The sequence below is a fragment of the Dama dama genome, chromosome 8 (genome assembly GCF_033118175.1).
Source record: "Dama dama isolate Ldn47 chromosome 8, ASM3311817v1, whole genome shotgun sequence".
In the NCBI taxonomy this organism is placed as follows: domain Eukaryota; kingdom Metazoa; phylum Chordata; class Mammalia; order Artiodactyla; family Cervidae; genus Dama; species Dama dama.
Genome location: NC_083688.1, coordinates 6,927,920 through 6,948,285, shown reverse-complemented (window position 1 = coordinate 6,948,285; position 20,366 = coordinate 6,927,920). Strand labels below are relative to the sequence as shown.

The 20,366-nt window shown below is 49.4% G+C and overlaps 1 protein-coding gene across 3 annotated transcripts; it reads left to right on the top strand.

The window, feature by feature from the left end:
* Positions 1-2,308: 2,308 nt before the first annotated feature.
* Positions 2,309-19,988, top strand: HMGCL (3-hydroxy-3-methylglutaryl-CoA lyase). 3 transcript variants are annotated; one of them, XM_061148183.1, is made up of 10 exons: positions 2,386-2,415; positions 6,096-6,179; positions 7,804-7,893; positions 8,025-8,132; positions 8,798-8,893; positions 10,893-11,041; positions 13,575-13,638; positions 16,709-16,897; positions 18,177-18,302; positions 19,316-19,988. In XM_061148183.1, exons 4-10 carry the CDS (start codon positions 8,064-8,066, stop codon positions 19,415-19,417), a joined length of 795 nt encoding a protein of 264 aa, XP_061004166.1. In that variant the 5' UTR covers positions 2,386-2,415; positions 6,096-6,179; positions 7,804-7,893; positions 8,025-8,063; the 3' UTR covers positions 19,418-19,988. The 3 variants fall into 3 exon arrangements, with proteins under 3 accessions (XP_061004164.1, XP_061004165.1, XP_061004166.1); XM_061148181.1 differs by lacking the exon at positions 7,804-7,893 and having other exon boundaries at positions 2,309-2,415; XM_061148182.1 differs by lacking the exons at positions 7,804-7,893; positions 8,025-8,132 and having other exon boundaries at positions 2,309-2,415.
* The last annotated feature ends 378 nt before the right edge of the window (positions 19,989-20,366 follow it).

The following is a 20,366-nucleotide window of genomic DNA, read 5'->3' as shown; positions in this document are numbered from 1 at the left end:
ATCCATTTTGAGTTAATTTCTGTACATAGCATCAGGAAAGAATTCAACTTCATTTTTTTGCATGTGGTTATCCAACCTTCTCAGCGCAATTTGTTGAAAAGACTCTTCTTTCCCCATTGAATGGTTTTGGCATTCTTGTTGAAAATTTTTGATCATATATGCAAGGGCTAATTTCTGAGCTTTCTAACCCCTTCCATTGGTCTGTATGTCCTCATTTATGCCAGTACCACATTGTTTTAATTAATACAGTAAATTTTGAAATCAGGAATTGTGAGTCTTTCAACTTAGTTCTTCTTTTAAAGAACGTGTTAGCTATTCTGGGTCCTTGAGATTCCTTATGAATTGTTGTTATTGTTGTTCAGTCTCTCAGTCGTGTCTGACTCTTTGCAACCCCATGACTACAACATGCTTCCCTGTCCTTCACTGTCTCCCAGAGTTTGTGCAAACTTATTCTAATAAATCAATAATGCCATACAACCATCTCATCCTCTGTCGTCCCCTTCTCCTTCTGCCCTCAATCTTTCCCAGCATCACGATCTTTTCCAATGAGTCAGCTCTTCTCATCAGATATCCAAAGTATTGGAGCTTCAGCTTCAGCATTAATCCTTCCAATGAATATTCAGTGTTAATTTCCTTTAGGATGGACTGGTTTGATCTCCTTGCTGTCCAAGGAGATTATGAATTGTAGGATTTTTCTTTTCTATTTCTGCCAAAATCATCACTGGGATTTAAATAGGGATTGCAGTGAATCTGTGGATCACCTTTGGGTAGTATTAACACCTTAACAATATTAAATCTTCCAATTCATGAACACAGATATCTTTTCATTTATTTATGTCTTCTTTAATTTCAGCAATGGTTTGCAGTTTCCAGTGTACAGGTCTTGAAAATCATATTTATTTTAAATGCCATCTAGTGTGCTCGCTTCGGCAGCACATATACTAAATGCCATCTAGTACTTTGGGGTCTCAGACAGTAAAGAATCTGCCTGCAATGCAGGAGACCCAGGTTTGATCCCTGGGTGGGGAAGATCCCCTGGAGAAGGAAATGGATTCCTGGAGAAGGAAATTCTCCAGTATTCTTGACTGGAGAATTCCATGGATAGAAGAGCCTGGCAGGCTACAGTCCTTGGGGTTGAAAAGACTCAGACAGGACTGAGTAACTAACACTTTTCACTTTCAGCCCTCTAGCTGTAGGCTTGAGGATTCTGTCAGTTCTCTAACTGCTATGATGGAGGACATTTGGGGGGCTGTGGAAGCATAACAAAACACTTACCAAGTCTTGTTTTCTCCTAGCTAAAATCTGAGTCCCTTGAAAACAAGGACAGTGACTTCCCCGCCTCTCCCAAGAATGCCAGTCAGTGAACGTACTTACCCACCCAGTAGCCTCAGTGCCTATTTGCACAATGTGTATCCTCCTGCTTAAAATACTTCCAATGCGTTGCTATTAAGATAGCTGTTATTAAGGACTTCGCCAAAGCCCAGTGGTATAGTCCCTGCCAATATCTCCCATCTGAGTAAGAAGACCTGTTCTCTCTGCCTGCTCTCTAGTCATTCTGGCCTTCTTTCATCTTTCTAAAACAATGTTTTCAAACATTTCTAATTGCAGCGTACAGTAAGAAATGTATTTTACAGTGCAACCCAGTTTGTTTTGTAATAAAAAACAGAAGCTTTGTAAAGCATTACTTAGCTTTCCTGCTTATACAAGGCACTCTGATATTTTCTGTTTCTTTTAAAAAGTACCCACTAAATTGATATTATTTTGAAAAACGGCGCTCATAAGCATTCAATTTCTTTGCCTCGGGGCCTTTGAATACACCGTGCTCTGTCTGAAAAGCTTTTCCTGTATCCGCTTTACCTAGGTAAAGTTTATTTATTCTTCAAGGTATGTAATCAAAGAATGCTTCTCTCTTCGGAGTCGACCGCCTGCGCCCGCCTGCATTTAAGTCCTAAAGATCATGATGAATGAGTTAATACATGCAAATAACTCAGAACAGCGAGTGGCAAAATAGTAATGCTTGGTCTCATTATTTCAGAAGGTAATTCTACAGCTGTGCGTGTGATTGTTCACATCTGTCTTTCCACACCTCCCAGACTACAAAAACTCATTAAGTCAGAGACTGTGGTTAATTTTTGTTCATCTTTATAGTCTTCACTTCTCCCTCGCGCTCAGAAATGACGGCTAAGGAAACTGCCGAGAAGGAACAGAAAACTGGGACAGGCTGGGGGCGGGGCCAGCACGCGGCGTCACCGCGGAGCTCCAGAGGCCCCGCCCCGTGGGCGGGGCCATGCCAGCCGGGCCGTCTGTGGTCACGTGGGACTCCGCTGAAGCGGCCGCAGTGGAAGCTGGGCGGAGATGGCGACAGTGAGGAAGGCGCTCCCGCGGAGGCTGGTGGGCTTGGCGACCCTCCGGGCTGTAAGTGCCCCGGCACGCCCAGGGGCGGTCTTGACGACACCGTGAGGGGTGTCAAGGGTCTAGGACTTGGCCCCTAGCGGCTGCTCCCGGAGAGCCAGAGCCTGGGACTTTTCCCTGGTGGTCTAGCGGGTTAAGACTGCGCTGCCGATGGAGGGTGCAGGGGTTTGATCGCTGGTAGGGGAACTGAGATCCCACGGGCAGTTCTGCGCAACCAAAAGATTAAAAAAAAAAAAAAAAAATCAATACCATTTCTCTGAGAGGCGAAGCTGGACGGCTCTTTAGGCCGGAGTTGGGAGGTCTTTGAAGTTTTGGACACTCCACTCTCTGACCCGCCCACACCCCTTCAAAGGCATGGGAAACTAACGCCCAGAGATGGGGAGCGACTCTCCCGGGTCGTGGAGACTTGGAACGCCATCCCAGGCGTCCTGCTTCCCTGGCTAGGGTTCTTCTTGGTGACCCTGGCATCTTTCTCTCTATCATAGAGCTTCAGACTTCTTCAAGTTCCTCCTTAATGAAAGTCATGAATACTCAAGAATACCCTGCCAGCTCGAGTGGAAAAAATCAGGCCATCCCCCTCTGTCCGTCACCATTTCTAGTTCTTGTTGCGTTTGGGGACGCTTGGGGAGCCGTTCCAGCAAGCCGAGCAGGACTTGGATCGCGTGTTGCTGGATGTGATTCCCTTGGAATTGTACTTTGGGCCAGTTCGATCCTGATGTTCCCCCCTTCTCTTCCAAGCTCAGTTAGTGGAGGGAAAGTGTTGGAGACCTAATTGGGTAAAGAGTTGAATACATTGTGTTGGTTAAGGCTCAAGCTGTAATGCCCCAGCGGTTCTGAAGCTACTTTTTAGGTTGAGTGACAAATCTCTAAATTCCAGTAATATTGACCTTTAACATGAAAAAAAAAAAAAAAATCCTCAGGGTTGGTTTGGAGGTTAAGGAAAATGGAACTAAAGCATTTGACATTCTTCTAGCTTTTAGTAAGTGATAGGTCATTTGTTGCCTTAGAGTTTAGAAGGAGTTAAACCTGTGTAATGGTAAAAATTAAATTGTCTTGGCAGTGGGGAAGCGGGTAGGGAGCTCTCAAAAAGCCACTTCAGTGTCTACTAGACCACCCTCCCCTACCAATCGGTCATTACAAATAAATCTGTGCAATCCAACTTGAGAGGTTAAGAAAATTAAATGAGATGGTGAATGTCAGTGTTCTTTGAAAAAATTCCTGTTACAATGAGATGGTAGTGATAGGCATTCCATGGGGTTACTAGCATAGATTTGATGTCAGAACCGGATAGTTAAGTCCAAACTTCCTCACTTCCTAGCTGTGTGATTTGGGGTCTTTCTGAGGTCATTTCTTCCTCTATGGATTTGGGAGAGTGACATATGATAGTCCCGCATCACATAGGGACTAAATGAGGTGCTGATGGCTGTAAGTTGGCACTGGACTTTCGTCAGTATTAGCTGTTGATATATGTACCATAGCTCAGGAGGCTGTGGCTCAGGATTTGTGTGGTTAGAGGGGATTATTTCTATGCGGAACTGTACAAAGGGAATTAAGTAGGTGTTTGACCCAGGCAACTTAGGGTAGCTCAAACTGTAAAAAATCTGCCTGCAATGTGGAAGACCTGGGTTTGATCCCTGGGTCGGGAAAATCACCTGGAGAGCAACCCACTCCACTATTCTTGCCTGGAGAATTCCATGGACAGAGGAGCCTGGTGGGCTGCAGTCCATGGGGTCGCAAAGGGTCGGACACGACTGAACAACTAACACTTAACCCAGGCAAGAGAAAACTGGGGGGACCAGGGTGGCAGAGATAATGTGGCCTAGGGGTTAAGAGTGTGCACTCTAGATCCACACTGCTGGGCTCAGATATGGGCTCAGTAACTAGCTAACCATCTGACCTTGGGAAAATTACTTAATCTTCTTGAACTTCATATCTCTCATAGTAAAATGGCGACTTTTAATAGTTCCTACCTAATAAGGTGTTGAGAGGATGATACGGGTTAATATGTAAAAGGCTCTTTTATGTGCCTAGAAAATAGTAAATGCTTCATAAATGTTGTTTTGTTGTTAGTATATGAAGAGTTCTTATGATGAAGTGTGTTATAGAATCAAGTTGATTCTGTTCTCATAAAAGGAACTTGAAACAAGCTTAACATTCTTTCAACATTTACCAGTTATTTATTGAGTCCCTATTAGGTCTCAGGGACTCAGGGAAATATAACAGTTAATAAAACAGAGTTCCTGCCTCTTGGAGCTTACATTCCTTTGGGATCCTTTTAGGGTAATGTACCAGCAGAGGCTGAACATCCCTACTGGAGGGAGATTCAGTTTGCAAGGACCTTCCAACCTAGTCTGTTGACTTCATGAAATTCAGTGGCTCGTCACCCTAGTCTCTAGGAAGCTTTGCTGGCTAAAACCAAGGCCAGTTTGGACAAGTTAAGTTCCGGCTGATTGATAGCCAGGAATATTTCCTTCCTTAAAGGTTTCAGGAATGGGGATCCTTAGCAGATTGCTAGGGTATTCCCTCATAGCTCATTCAGTAAAGAATCTGCCTGCAATGCAGGAGACCCGGGTTCAATTCCTGGGTCAGGAAGATCCTCTGGAGAAGGAAATGGCAACCCACTCCAGTATTCTTGCCTGAAGAATCCCATGGACTGAGAAGCCAGGCGGGCTACAGTCCATGGGGTCCAAGAGTTCAGACACGACTTAGCGACTAAACCACCACCACCAAGTAGATTGCCAGTACCCCGTCCCCTTCCCTACTGCGGTATGTTTATCCAGGTTAAATCTGGTGAAATGAAATTAATTTAAACAGTAATAAGTAGTACTAAGAACAACAGAGGAAAGGGAGAAAAAAACCTTGTATTACTTGGTGGTGAGGAGGGGAGGATTTTCTATAGAAGACTTTATATAGGGCAGACTTTATACAGAGGAGACTCCAGGCCGTTTTTTTAATATCTTCAATTGCTGAAGGTTTCGTCTCCTCTCAGACTCACTCCCCTTGTCACCACCCACCCTGCGATCATAACAGAACAGAGCCTCTTCCATGCCTGCCAGCCCACAAAGGCCAAGACTGCTGCTCTCCACACTTAGTAATTGTCCTCCTCTGGGGCATCTATGCCCCGGGTGTGTGCGCTAAGTCACTTCAGTCGTGGCCAACTCTGTGCGACCCCATGGACTGTAGCTCACCAGACTCCTCTGTCCATGGGATTCTCCAGGCAAGAATACTGGAGTGGGTTGCCATTTCCTTCTCCAGCAGATTTTCCTGACCTAGGAATCGAACCCACGTCTTTTGGGTCTCCAGCGCTGGCTGGAGGGAGGGTTCAGCACCACCTGGGAAGGTTCCAGTCAAACTGGGCTTTAGGAGAAATCAAACAGTTCTGTTTGGGACTTCTAAGTTTGAGAGGTACAAATAGGTTTGTTTAAAGAACAGTCCAAATGCTCAGCTGTCAGGTGGTTGGAAATGGTCCTGTACGGGGAGCGTGAATCTCTTACTCTGTTCCTAAGCGAACTATTCTTTTTGTTCTTGATTCTAAAACAGGGCAAATACGCATTAAAGGTTGAGAAATATTGCTTCTAGTCTCAGTATCAATGAGAGGATGGATACATTCTTTCTGATTTGTCCCCCTGGAGAACTGTGACACTCTCTTCCTGTTACTTTTTGTTTCCTCTTTTAAACCAAAGGTCAGCACCTCATCTGTGGGTACTTTCCCAAAGCGAGTGAAAATTGTCGAAGTTGGTCCTCGAGACGGACTACAAAATGAAAAGGTAAAGATGGAAATCAACCAAAAGAGTTTTTACAGGTATTGAGAGCTCCATGTCGTGGGTACAGAGCCGTACCGACTTTGGGCCCGTCGGGGAGGCCAGGCGGGCAGCTGCGATTGTTCAGCCCCAGGTGTTGTGAGCCTGGGTCCACCTCAAGGCCCTGTGGGGCGGGGCGGACGGTGCGCGCCGCAGGAGTGTGGCGGAGAGGTGAGGGCGTGCCTGATCCAGCAATGACCCATCAGGGGGTTTGTCCGAAGGAAGGTGTGAAGGTCACATGCAAAGATTTAACTTGGGGATGTCCATTACAACCCTGGTGTAACAGCAGGACGGTTGCAAATAACCAGTGTGTTCAGTATGAGGAAAATTAGATCAAATACATTAATGACTTCATAAAATGGAATACTGTGAAGCTGTTAATGATATAGGAGTATATTAAGTGATATAAGCAGATTATAAAATACTGTGTGTGTGTATATATATAATATATATAAATATACATTAATATATATTAATATACATTTAATCTTATATATAAACAAAAAAGTTTGTGTATGTGTGGAAGCATCTTCCGAGAAAAGGATCTTAGAACAGTGCTGTGTGATAGAACTTTCTATGAAGATGGAAATGTTGTAGACTTGAGCTGTCCCATACAGTAGCCACTAGATACATGTGGCTGTCAAGCACTTGAATTGTGGCTTGTATGGCTGGGGAACTGAATTTTTAAAATGTAGTTTCAGTTAGTTTACATTTAAATAACCACATATGGCTCATGTCTAATGTACTGGACTGCACAGATCTAAAAAGTTACGTATACGGGGTATTAAGAGTGTTATCTCTGGCAGGTGTTAGGGTGGTTTTCTTTTATTTTTGGTGTGTTTTTCTGAAATAATCATGTGTTAATTATTTTTTAATTAAAAAAAAAAACCCTTAAAAAAAATTTTAAAGCATGCTTAGCCTACCTTTAATAGTGAATGTTTGTTGTAAAAGTAAGTTGTAAGCTCTCTGAGGGCAGGATTATGTCTGTTCTGCTCACCACTGTATCTGTAGCTCCTAGCACATTCCTTGGAACAGGGTGAGCTCTCAAAAGTTACTTGTGGAATGGATTAAATTAAAGCAGCGGGAGAGAAATTGGGGATGGAGGCACCTGGTGAGAAGGACTTGGGGGTTTTAGGATTTTGGACCCAATCTTGTGAGTACTAGGCCGCCAGGGGAAGCTTTTGAGCAGGAGAGTGAGATAATGGAGACTGTGTTTTAGAAGGATTCCTGTGTGGGATGAATTGGTAGAGGAAGACCGTGGCGTAATCTACATGGGATAATGATGGAAGATTTGGAAATAGAAATCCACAGAGTCTGGTGAGCAGCTAGACATGGCGTGGGAGGGAAAGGAAGTAGTGGCGCATGGGAGAATGAGACCCTGTGCCAGCTGAGAGACGGAAGGAGGCAGGTGTGGCCCGGTGGAGGCCACATCTCACAGGACCCAGAGAGTTAGTCATCTCTGCCCTTTCAGGCCATGGCTCATTGGTCTCAATTTGGTTTTGATGGGGTCATAAAGTAACAAAGCTTTAGTTTAAAAGCCCATATGACAGGCAAATATTGTTTCCATTGTAAGTATTAACTCCTTTTCAAGTGAGAAACTGCTTCCACTGCAAAATGCTGTCTCTAGAACTGGAAGACAAGCCTGTACTGCACCTATTGGCAGAATTACATGTGAATTCAGGTTAGTGTCTGAAGGTTGAGATAGTGAAGTGGGTGCTGTAGAAAAAGCTTTGAACTGACTGCATTCTGAGACCATTTCATGACTGACTGGGCCAGCCTATCTTTTTCTGGTGTTTTCTCTCTGCATTACAGAATATTGTACCTACTCCAGTGAAAATCAAGCTAATAGACATGCTTTCTGAAGCAGGACTCCCTGTCGTAGAAGCCACCAGCTTCGTATCTCCCAAATGGGTTCCCCAGGTGAGCCCCAGCCTGCAGGCCTATCTCAGATGCATTGGAAGTAAGTGGAAGTCAGGAATGTAGGTTTCCAGGTCTCCGCTTTTGTGAGCTCTCAGCGCTTCACGTAACATGTGCAGCAAAGGAGGGCGACTTGGGAGGAAGACTCGGTCTTGGCTGTGCCCCGCCTTGCCTGGTGAGGCAAGGTGAAGCCGAGGTTCATGGTGACGTCTCTGACTCTAGAAGTCTAGAATCTCTAGGCCCGTCTAGAGATGTGGCTTCTGTGTTTGTCGAAAGGGGAAGACGAGCAACTCCTGCATCACAGAGACAGTCAAGTGGGAAGAAAGATCCTGGTCCAGCTGAGTGTTAGGTGATAGAGAGCTGAGCCCAGGGTTGGGCTTGGAGCATGTTCTCAACGAGTGGCTAGAAGTATCATTGCTGCTGGTGCTGCTCGTGTAGAGTCGACAGTGTTAGCCACATGGAGAAACTGGGGTTCTCACCCGTGCGGAAGCCTTCTGGCTCATCAGCTGTCAAACAAGTAGTGAAAGCTTTGGGGAGACTCAGCTCTACAAAATGCCTCTTTTCTCCAAGGATCCTGGAGAACAGAGCTTTTGTGTTAAAAAGGCTTTCTCTACCCGAGCTCTCTGCTGCCTTGGTGGTGAGTTGGCAATGTCTCCTTTGGCTCCCAGATGGCTGACCATGCTGAAGTCTTGAAAGGCATCCAGAAATTTCCTGGCATCAACTACCCAGTCCTGACCCCAAACTTCAAAGGCTTCCAGGCAGCGGTAAGAGACTCATTTTTGGTTGGGGAGTGCCCCCGAAATGAGTTGGATGGCATGGGCCCCTGTCTTGTCCCTGGGCCTCAGTCTCTGTCCAGGATTCTGTCTGAACGACTTGTCTCCAGCAGTGGTGGGCACCGTCAGACAGACCCGGGGGCAGTCCTGGCCCCGCCACTCTCAGCTCTCTGATTTGACAAGCTGCTAAACCTCTTTGAGCCTCAGGTTCTGCCCATGAAATAAGGTTAATGGTAGGTACTACCATTAACCATTGTGAGGATTTCAGAGGACAGGATGCACATAAATTGCTTAGCAAGAGCCTGGTAGAAGTTGAGTGCTTAATAAGTGTTCACTCTTGTTCCTATAGTCCATCTCTTTAGAGGTAAGCAAGCTGTCCACAAGATTTAGAGGTAGTTGCTAGTATCTACCAACTTTTTTATCATTTCAGATGAGAATTTCTTTGGAGATGTTGATTCTGAATTTAGGCCAAAAGTGACTTCCGGGGTGGTGCCGGCAGCAGCAGTGTTGGTCCTTGGGGGAAGGCCAAGGTTTCTTTGTTATTGGGATATGATTCACTGTATTAATTTCCTACGGCTGCCATTACACAATACCAAAAACTCGTTGAAAGAGGTGAAAGAGAACAGAAATGTTCTCTCTCCCAATCAGCAGGCCGGAAGTCTACACTAGGTGGTGGTAGGTTCCTTCCGAGGGCCCTGAGAGGGCATCTTTCCCTGCCTCTCTGCTAGTTTCCGGTGATGATGAGCAGTCCTCTGTTCCTCAGCCTTTGGGCACATCACTTCAGTATCCACCGCTACCTTTGCCGGCCTTTCCTCTGTCTTCACACGGGCGCCTTCTTATTACAGAGTGGAGACCAGTGTGACTTCATCTTAACTCTGTGCATCTATCTGCAGTGATCGTACTGTCCGACAGGGTCACATTCTGAGGTTCTGGGGGTTGCTGTTGTTCAGTCACCCTGTCGTGTCCGACTCTTTGTGACCCCATGGACTGCAGCACACCAGGCCTCCCTGTCCATCACCATCTCCTGAAGTTTGTCCAAGTTCATGTCCATTGCACCAGTGATGCAGTCCAGCCATCTCATCCTCTGACGCCCTCTTCTCCTTCTGCCCTCAGTCTTTCCCAGCATCAGGGACTTTCCCAATGAGTCCACTGTTCGAATCAAATGACCAAAATCCTGGAGCTTTAGCTTCCGCATCAGTCCTTCCAGTGAATATTCAGGGTTGATCTCCCTTAAGATTGACTGGTTTGATCTCCTTGCTGTTCAAGGGACTTTCAGGAGTCTTCGCCAGCACCACAGTTTGAATGCAGCAATTCTTTGGCGCTCTGTTTTCTTTACAGTTCAGCTCTCACAACTGTACATGACCACTGGGAAGACCATAGCCTTGACTATACGGACCTCTGTTGACAGAATAATGTCTCTGCTTTTGAACACACTGTCTAGGTCTGTCATAGCTTTCCTACCAAGAAACAAGCGTCTTCTGACTTCATGGCTGCAGTCACTATCTGCAGTGATTTTAGAGCCCCAGATGAGGAAACCTGTCACTACTTCCACCTTTCCCCTTCTATTTGCCATGCAGTAATGGGGCTGGATGCCGTGATCTTAATTTTTTTTTTTTAATTTAGTTTTAGGCTGGCTCTTTCACTCTCCTTCATGCTCATCAAGAGGCTCTTTAGTTCCTTTTCGCTTTCTGTCATTAGAGTGGTATCACCCGCATATCTGACGTTATTGATGTTTCTCCCGCCTATCTTAAGACTTTAAGCATGACCTTCCTCGAATGGGAAATGAGTGCAATTGTCCAGTGGTTAACACAATCTTTTAGTACTACCCTTTTTGGGAGTTGGGTTGAGGATTGACCTTTTCCAGGATAGTACTGGCGGTTAGAGGGACACAATTCAACTTACAGTAGTACTCATATATCATAAAATTCACTCTGGGTGGGTCTTCCTTCAAGAGAAAAATGCTGAAAGGAATTCACCTGGCTGTTGGCAGGTTGCTGCCGGAGCCAAGGAAGTGGCCATCTTTGGAGCCGCCTCTGAGCTCTTCACCAAGAAGAACATCAACTGCTCCATAGATGAGAGTTTGCAGCGGTTTGACGAAATCTTGAAGGCAGCTCGGGCAGCCAGTGTCTCTGTGCGGGGGTGAGTCTGGCCACACTGGTGCTGCCTCTCCTTTCCTCAGAGCATTCTGGAACAGGGCCAGCCTCTGACTCCAGCGACCTCCCTCACAGGCTCCTTATCCTGGGTGCAGGGAGCCAGAGCTCCACACCCAGATGTCTTTTCCCAAGTAAACGGGGTCAGAAGAAATCCTGGCAAGTGCTTTCTCCAAACCTGATTTTTTAATCCTTTCATCCCATGAATCTAGCAGGACGAGGTCCTAAACAGGGCTTGTGGAGGTCAGCGTAACCCTGGCTCCACCACCAGCTCGTCACACATCCCCGAGGAATCCCCTCGGCCTCTGAGGTGTCTCCAGCATCACATCTTTAATGGCAGTAGTGCCAGGCATTGTCCAGGTATTACCTGATGGTAGCGTCTCAGTCACCCAGTGCGGAGGGCACTCTCCCCGCTTCCAGACAACGAAACTGAGGCTCCAGAAGGATGAAGAGTCTGCTGTAAGGTCACAACTAACTGCAGCCAGAATGCGCATCCGATCACATCACTGCCCGCTTAAAAGTCTGTCAGTGCAGAGTTTTCAGCCGGTTTACAGGCCCCTACGCAGTTCAGCCCCTGCCACTCTCTGCAGCTTATGTCTCCCCTCTGGCCCCGTTTCCTCTGCACACTGCATTCAGCCAGTGGGAACTTCTTTCCGTTTGTCACATGGGCCAGTTCTCTCCTGCCCCTGGGCCTTTGCACATGCTTTCCGTAGACTCAGAGCACCCTCCTTCTACATCCAACTTGCCAGGGCTCATTCCTGCTCATCTTCAGGTCCTCTCCTGCTACCAGTTTCTGCAAGAGCTTGCTTCTCTTCCCTCAGGTGGAGATGGTGCCCCTCCTCTGGGCTTCCAGAGTCCCCTGGACATACTCTGACATAGCACTTACCCACTTGCTACATTCTCTGCTGCCTCCCGCCTCCCACTGGACTCTGTGCTCTATGAAGGCAGAGCCCACATCTCCGTCAGTCCCTGGTGTGTGCTGTCTCCCAGCTCTGGGCCTAGCACATAGTAGGTGCTCAGAAACTGATGAGCGGATGGATGGATGGGAAAGCAAGGACGTGTCAGGTCTGCCTGACTCCCAAGTCTGTGCTCTTTCCTCAGCATTTCTTTTTTTTTTTTTTTCCCTCAGCATTTCTTTTAGCTTTTCCATGTTCAGCAGTGATTGGAGAGTGAGGAGAATGAAGATGGCAAAATACACTGAGTTGTTTGAGTCTGAAATTATTTATCCAGCAAACATTCTGCCTCTTAATATGCAGCATTGTTTGTTAGACTTTAAAAGATTTTAATGGGGCCTCTGCCTCAGTGGGATGAGGGGGCTCAGAAGCCGTCTACACTCAAGATCCAGACTCCTCACCACAGCTCAACAAGACCCCATGCTCAGGCCTGCTGCCTGCTCTCCAACCCCCTGCTGTGCCTCTCTGCCCCTTGCTCCCCACTCCTCAGTCTTTCTGTCGTTTGTTGTCTGTTTTGAATATACCTACTCTTAAATTGGACTTCCCTGGTGGCTCAGCGGTAAAGAATCTGCCTGACAGTGCAGGAGCTGCAGATTCAATCCCTGGGTCGGGAAGATCCCCTGGAGAAGGAAATGACAACCCACTCCACTATTCTTGCCTGGAGAATCCCATGGACAGAGGAGCCTCATGGGCTACAGTCCATGGGGTCGCAGAGTCAGGCACAACTGAGCGACTAAACAGCGCTTCCATCCTGGGGCCGCTGCCTTGGTTCTTTGCCTGGAACAATCCTCTTCCCCCATCTCAGCTCCAGTGCCGCATCCTCACAGAGGTCTTCCCGGGCCGTCCTCGCTGCTGTCGGCCTCTCTGGGTGCTCCTGCCACACTTGCCTTGTCTCTCCTTCACGGCATATCACTTGCTGAGATTACCTCCTTCCCCTACTAGATCCCTGATTTATCATCTGTCTCCCTCACTTGAAACCTTAGGCTCCGTAGTGGTGGGGACCTTCTCGGCCTTCTGCACTTCTCCAGTGCTTGGCACACCGCGGGCAGCTCAGTAAACACCAGCTGAATAAACGCGTGTACACGCCCCCTGGCAGCTCACCGGAGCCTCGGATCCCTTGGGCCTCAGGCCGGCCCAGCCTTCTTGTGCCCGCTTCGGTGTCATCCACTCTTGGTCCTCTCCTGAGGGGAGCCCCACCCAGGCCCACGTTCTGCTCTCCTCACCCTGTGTGGTCGGCTGGCTGCTCTAGCTTCTCCTTCCCCGCCGCTGGTCTCTGGCTGCCTTTCCTGAGACCCGGACATCATCAACCTCCTCACCCGCAGAACTGTTGGCTTCTTCCCTTCCCTGCGTGGCGCGGCGCTGCCCACTCCTGGCGCTGAGCGGCACTGCCTTTGTTTGGCGCCACCGTCTGGCTCACCAGCATGGAATCGGCCTTTGCCCCTCGGCCTCCTGCCGGCCTCAGGTTTGGGTGGGGCTCACCAGGGCCATGTTCAAACAGCCAGCCTGCCCCAGCCCTGTTAGCCAGAGGGCCCAGGCACGCTGACACCATTCCTTCCTGTTTTCCCACAGGTACGTCTCCTGTGTGCTTGGATGTCCCTACGAAGGGAAGATCTCCCCGGCCAAAGTCGCTGAGGTCTGTGTGTGTGTGTGTGTGTGTGTCCGGCAGGGGAGGGGCGGGTTCACGGGGGTCTCGCTCCCATGCCGGGCCATGAATGTGCAGGTTACTCTCGCCACCCTTTCCTGTGGGTACTGATTTCATTCGTTCCCTCAGCTCCTTCCTTGAGACCCTCTGAGAGCACAGCCCTGCACTCACCCCAGTGGGGGGCCACCTCCTAGCCTGGCAGGGAGTCTCTGGAGCCCCTGCCCTCTACCCCAGAGTGGAAGCCTCTGACTCAGTTTCCAGTGGAAGGTGATGACTGAGGTGAGGATCCTCTGCAGAGGGCTTCCTTCTTGTGCTTGGGGAGACATCCTGGAGTGCTAAGTGAAGTGGGCCTTAGGAAGCATCACTACGAACAAAGCTAGTGGAGGTGATGGAATTCCAGTTGAGCTATTTCAAATCCTTAAAAATGATGCCATGAAAGTGCTGCACTCAATATGTCAGCAAATTTGGGAAAATCAGCTGTGGCCACAGGACTGGAAAAGGTCAGTTTTTATTCCAATCCCAAAGAACGGCAATGCCAAAGAATGTTCAGACTACCACACAATTACGCTCATCTCACATGCTAGTAAAGTAATGCTCAAAATTCTGCAAGCCAGGCTTCAACAGTACATGAACCGTGAACTTCCAGATGTTCAAGCTGGAAGAGGAACCAGAGATCAAATTGGCAACATCTGTTGGATCACTGAAAAAGCTAGAGAGTTCCAGAAAAACACCTACTTCTGTCTTATTGACTACGCCAAAGCCTTTGACTGTGTAGATCACCACAAACTGTGGGAAATTCTTCAAGAGATGGGAATACCAGACCACGTGACCTGCCTCTTGAGAAATCTGTATGCAGGTCAAGAAGCAACAGTTATAACTGGACATGGAACAACAGATTGGTTCCAAATTGGGAAAGGGGTACATCAAGGCTGTATATTGACACCCTGCTTATTTAACTTATATACAGAGTACATCATGCGAAATGCCAGACTGGATGAAGCACAATCTGGAATCAAGATTGCCGGGAAAAATATTAATAACCTCAGATAGGCAGCTGATACCACCTTTATGGCAGAAAGCTAAGATGAACTAAAGAGCCTCTTGATGAAAGTGAAAGAGGGGAGTGAAAAAGTTGGCTTAAAATTCAACATTCAGAAAACTAAGATCATGGCATTCAGTCCCATCACTTCATAGCAAATAGATACGGAAATAGTGAGAGATTTTATTTTTGGGGGCTCCAAAATCACTGCAGATGGTGACTGCAGCCAAGAAATTAAAATATGCTTGCTCCTTGGAAGCAAAGTTATGACCAACCTAGACAGCATATTAAAAAGCATTGACATTACTTTGCTGACAAAAGTCGGTCTAGTCAAAGCTATGGTTTTTCCAGTCGTCATGTATGGATGTGAGAGTTGGACTATAAAGAAAGCTGAGCACCAAAGAATTGATGCTTTCGAACTGTGGTGTTGGAGAAGACTCTTGAGAGTCCCTTGGACTGCAGGGAGATCCAACCAGTCCATCCTAAAGGAAATCGGTCCTGACTATTCATTGGAAGGACTGATGCTGAAGCTGGAATTCCAGTACTTTGGCCATCTGATGCAAAGAACTGACTCAATGGAAAAGACCCTTCTGCTGGGAAAGATTGAAGGCAGGAGGAGAAGGGGACGACCGAGGATGAGATGGTTGGATGGCATCACTGACTCAGTGGACATGAGTTTGAGTAAGCTCAGGGAGTTGGTGATGGACAGGGAAGCCTGGCGTCTTGCAGTCCATAGGGGTCACAGAGTCAGGACACAATTGAGCAACTGAACTGAGAAGAACATAGGATGGGAAATGAGTTCGAGCAGCCCAAGAGCTTGTGTCATCTTGTCCTTAAAGCCACCCTGCAGGAAATTCCTTGGTAAGAGCTCCATGCTCTCAATGCCACGGGCCCAGAGTTCGATCCCTGGTTGGGGAACTAAGATCCTGCATGCAGCACAGAGCGGCCAAAACAAAACAAACAGATCACCCTGTACATCTGGAGTTATTGTTATTCCATTTTACAGTTAAGGAAACTGACCCTGATTGACTTGCCATGCAGGTTGCATGTGGAGAAAGCAGTCTCAGCCCCTGTCTGTTTGCCTCCAAAGACCCCCTGCTCTTCCTACACACCAGCTAGCAGCCAGAAGTGAGCAATGGTTAACAGTAGCCACTCCTTACTGAGAGTGGCCGCTGCAGTCCAGACCTCAGCCTCCTGTTCCCCCAGTCCTCCCCAAAGGCTTGTCCTCATTTTTCAGGAACAGAGATTGCAGCTCAGGAAATTGAGGTCCGCTGCCAAGGTTCCCCAGCCAGTGAGCAGCAAGACTGGGGCATTACTTCAGCATCACGTCACTCCGCCGCCTGCAGCCTTTGTTGCATCCTCTCCCGCCCACTGGTTGCCACGGGCTCCTTGTCACTCTGCCTGCGTGGGCAGTGGAGGAGGGGGCCCACCGTTTCCTTTATCCCCCAGACCATCGTTGAGTATCGAGTATCGTTTCCGTCCTCGGCCCCACCACATCCTTCCTCCCCCTCTCCCCAGAGCAGCGGAGGGCAGCATCTCCTCGTGGAGCAGATCCCGCCCTGGTTCTGCCATGACCTTAGCGGTTTACGGATGGGCTTCTGAATTTTTCATGGCCAGGTCCTTCTCTTATAGAACTAGCACTTCAGACCCCTGACTTCACACATCTTCTTACCAAAGATAGAGCCACATGAAGGGACTCATTCTCCTCATTCCCGCCCGCGGGTCTGACGCCGTGTGTGAAGGTGGTGTGTGAAGGTGGTGAGGGAAGGACCAGCTGGAGTTGGAGACTCTCGGAGGAAAGCCACAGGGGTTAGAGCCTGGGGCCTGCACAGATGGCCAGCGCTGCTCCTCAATGTCTGTCTCCTGATGAGCAGAGTGAGGATTATCAGTCCCACTCCCAGTTAGTTGCAGGGAGTCTCTGGTCCAAGAGGAGCTTGGTGCCTTGGACATGGAGGTGTTCTGCGTAGGCCAGGGACCCCGGCTTGAGGAATCGGGGTTCTCCAAGCCCACTTGTCTCCCCAGGTCACCAAGAAGCTGTACTCCATGGGCTGCTACGAGATCTCCCTGGGGGACACCATCGGCGTGGGCACCCCTGGGGCCATGAAGGACATGCTGTCCGCTGTCCTGCATGAGGTGCCCGTGACAGCCCTGGCCGTCCACTGCCATGACACCTACGGCCAGGCCCTGGCCAACACCTTGACGGCCCTGCAGGTAATCAGGGCATGTCCCCGGATAAAGGCACACATCCGTTTTCCCAAAGGGCAGGGTGGCAGGACAGCTGTGTTTCATTTATTCTTTTAGCAAGCCTTCACTGCGTGCCCACACCTGTGTGCCAGGCCCCAGGCTGGCCACGGTGGACACGGACATGCCTCCCTGCCCTGAAAGTGCCTGCATCTGTCAGGAGAGACAGTGGAGAGTTAGGTGGTAATCCTAATGCACTGTGACAATGCCATGGGGACTGAGGGCGGTCCCCATCCCAGCTGGGGGTGGGGGTGGGCAGAGAGGATTCCCCAGAGAAGGCTTCAGTGCGCCTTGAAGGACTTGAAGCTGAGCAGTTGAAAAAGGGAAGCGGAAAGGTGACCAGGCAGCCTTGTAAACAAGACTAAGGTGGGGTCGGGAGGACTGGGGTGCCCTGGCCCCACCACGGCATACACGGCTGTGAGTGCGCATGCGTGCACCAGTGGCGGGGGTGGGGGGGCAGCAGGCAGAGATCACTCCAGAGAGCACTCTGATGCTCTTTGCCCAGAGACTGGACCATGACCTCAGATTGCGTTCCTCTTGAGGTTAGCTTCTTGTGGGTTGGCCCAGAACAAGGGTCCCATGGCCCAGGAGTCCCTTAGAAAGAAAGTTCTGGGTGTCTGACCACAGGCTGCCTTGCTGGAGGAAGTCTAGTATAGTGTTTAGGTTAGTAGAGCAACCCTGGGCCGCCTTTTTTTTTTTACCCATTTTTATCTCATGTTCTCTCCTTGAGGCTCATGTCTTTAAGCCAGATGCTTCTATGACTTTCTGGGTCTTATTTTCTCAGCGTTGAGGCTTAAGGAGAGAGAAAATGGAACAGTCATCTAGGAAAGCGGGAGCGACTGAGAAGCGACCCTGGGGTCCGAGGCCTGACGTGGGGCGCGGGAGAGGGCAGGACACGAGCACAGCAAAACAGGGGTCTGAGACCTCAGCGGCTGGGAGGGCTTACTGTAGGTGAGCGACCAGGAAGGGCGTCTGAGGAGGCGGCTTTAGGCTGAGGAGAAGTTGAGTCAACCACGAAAGGAAGGAGAAAAGATTCCTGGCAGAGTAAACAGTGTAGCATGAAAGACACACTGTTTTGGGAACCAAAAAGAGGAACAGCTTCTTTCAGTGGGATTTCCATAAACTGAAGCAATGGATAATTTGAGTGGAATTTCAGGCAGTCACTGAGAGGGAGGTTTCCCGGGGCCGGCTTGGTAGGCTCAGACCCCCCCCCCCAGTGACAGCCGTGTTCCACCGTCCTTGTTTCCAGATGGGAGTGAGCGTCGTGGACTCTTCCGTGGCAGGACTGGGAGGCTGTCCCTATGCACAGGGGGCGTCGGGAAACTTGGCCACCGAGGACCTGGTCTACATGCTGACCGGCCTGGGCATTCAGACGGTAAGCCCGCCTGCCCCCTGGTGGTCACAGCCCTGAACTGACCGGAGCGCTGCCTGAAGCCAGAGGACAGCTGCTGGGTTTGTTCTGGGATTTTGTGGTGTTGGTGCAGTTAAGAGGGAAGGGTGCCGAAGAACTCGGGCCTTTCTGTCCTATGATCTGACATAACAGAGTGTGGTCGATGGGGGCTATAAGAAGGCCAGGCCCTTGGCGTGGGTTTGAGACTTCCATCCGAGGCGGCACCAGGGTGCAAGGAAGGAGCCCTGGAAGGGGCAAGGCCACGGCCTGAAATGAGTCAGTTCTCTCTGGACCTTTGTTTCCTCCTCTGGAAAAAATGAGGGTAATAGAATTGCGTGCTCTCTCCACACCCCCCTACCCCCGCACAGGGCTCTGCCAGAGTCAGTGAGGGCCCGCAGTGAGGGCTGGAAGCACTATAGCATCTGTGCTTGGAGATCAGACAGGACTGGGTTTAAAACCTAGTCCTGCCACTCACAGGCTGTGTGAGCTGACAGACTACTTCTGCACTTCGGGCCTAAGAAATAGGAATAAATAACAGCATTTATCTCATAGGATAAGTAAGAAAATGTAGCCCAGAGCTAAGCAAATAGTACACAGCAGTAAATAGGAGCTATTGTTATTAATATAAAGAGGTTTTCGGTGTGGCCTTTTTAGTTGGTGTTCCTACCCCTACTTCTCTGCCTCGTGACCCTGACTTCACACTCAGTGTTTGACCACTGTGGGCCTGGCCTGTGCCAGACCCTGGAGTACCGAACAGAACTACTAGCTCCCTTCCGGGGTGGCGGCACCCCAAACCATGCCCTGAGGGTAGTCAGAGGGGAACCCCACATGCCAGGAGGACAGCACCTCACAGCCATCCAGTGTCCCGCTGTCAGAGGAGCAAGAGCATGGCTGTCGTCACCTTCGCTTTCTCAGCATCATTCTGTCCAATCGGATGTTTCCCTGGGTGTTGAGGGCAGGTTGTGACTTAACTGCATCCTCTGACCTGTTTCTCAAAGGGTGTGAACCTCCAGAAGCTCCTGGAAGCGGGGGCCTTCATCTGTCAAGCCCTGAACAGAAGAACCAACTCCAAAGTGGCTCAGGCTACCTGTAAACTGTGAGCCACTTGCTCCCCGAAGCCCTGGGGATGGTGTGGGAATAGGGACTCCTGTGGATGAATCATGGATGGTCATGTGGAAATGGGAATGCAATCAAACGGAGCAGGTACTTCACTGTGAGCTCTGTACATAGGTCTCTCCTGGAAGGAAGGAGGTGGACAGGAGCTGCCTGGCTTCAGGCCCTCCCTGCCTGACCTGAGTATGAGTGAGAGGTTTGGGCAGCTGGAGTTCTCCTTCCACCTGGACCCAAAGGCCCAGGAGTTGAAAGGGCTCTTGGGAACCCAATTCTATGGCCTGGGTTGATCCTCAAGTCTCATCTCTGGGTGGAACCTGCCAGCTGGCCACTCTCCACAACTTGTTGCTGCCATATTCTTGAGGGCCATCGTTCTGTGACTTTGTAGGGCAAAGGGGCCTGGAGGAATTTTTCCCTCAGCGGGCAGAGGGCATTTGGTGAAGGGGTGAGGGCTGAGCGGCTCTGGTGGCCACCCGCCAACTCCAGCACCTCTGCGAAATCTCCACATTGAACACGATTGTTGAAAACAGATTATGTAATTAAAGGTTTAATGAGAACCATTCCAGTGTTCTCTGGTGCAAATGTGTGTATACATGAGAGGCGGGGCGGGGGCGGGGGCCATCTTTACATTTCCTCTGAGAGGAAAACGCAGGCCTCTGGATTTTCTCCCCGCTTGCCCTCCTGAGAATTGGGGAAATCGGTGGTAATGACTTACTCAGCACCGACCAGGGAACTCTGGAGAGTTGTTGCTGAGGCTGTTGGCTCTGTGACCAGGGCTGTTTGTGGCACAAGGCCCTCTGGGCCAAGGCAGGCGCAGCTCTAGGCGCCCCGGGGACCAGGGGACCAGTCAGCATCCCTGCTGGACTCCAGCAGGCCCAGGGCTCTCCAGGCTGTGGGACCCCATGTGCATTTCTTCCTCTGCCCGGGTTTCCTCATTCA

What these genes read in the sequence shown, in the direction of transcription:
- HMGCL (XM_061148181.1), top strand. Translation starts at nt 2,356, where the DNA reads ATGGCGACAGTGAGGAAGGCGCTCCCGCGGAGGCTGGTGGGCTTGGCG. An exon ending in GCCAGTGTCTCTGTGCGGGG is followed by an intron (nt 11,042 to 13,574) that starts GTGAGTCTGGCC and finishes GTTTTCCCACAG; the next exon opens with GTACGTCTCCTGTGTGCTTG. An exon ending in CCCCGGCCAAAGTCGCTGAG is followed by an intron (nt 13,639 to 16,708) that starts GTCTGTGTGTGT and finishes TTGTCTCCCCAG; the next exon opens with GTCACCAAGAAGCTGTACTC.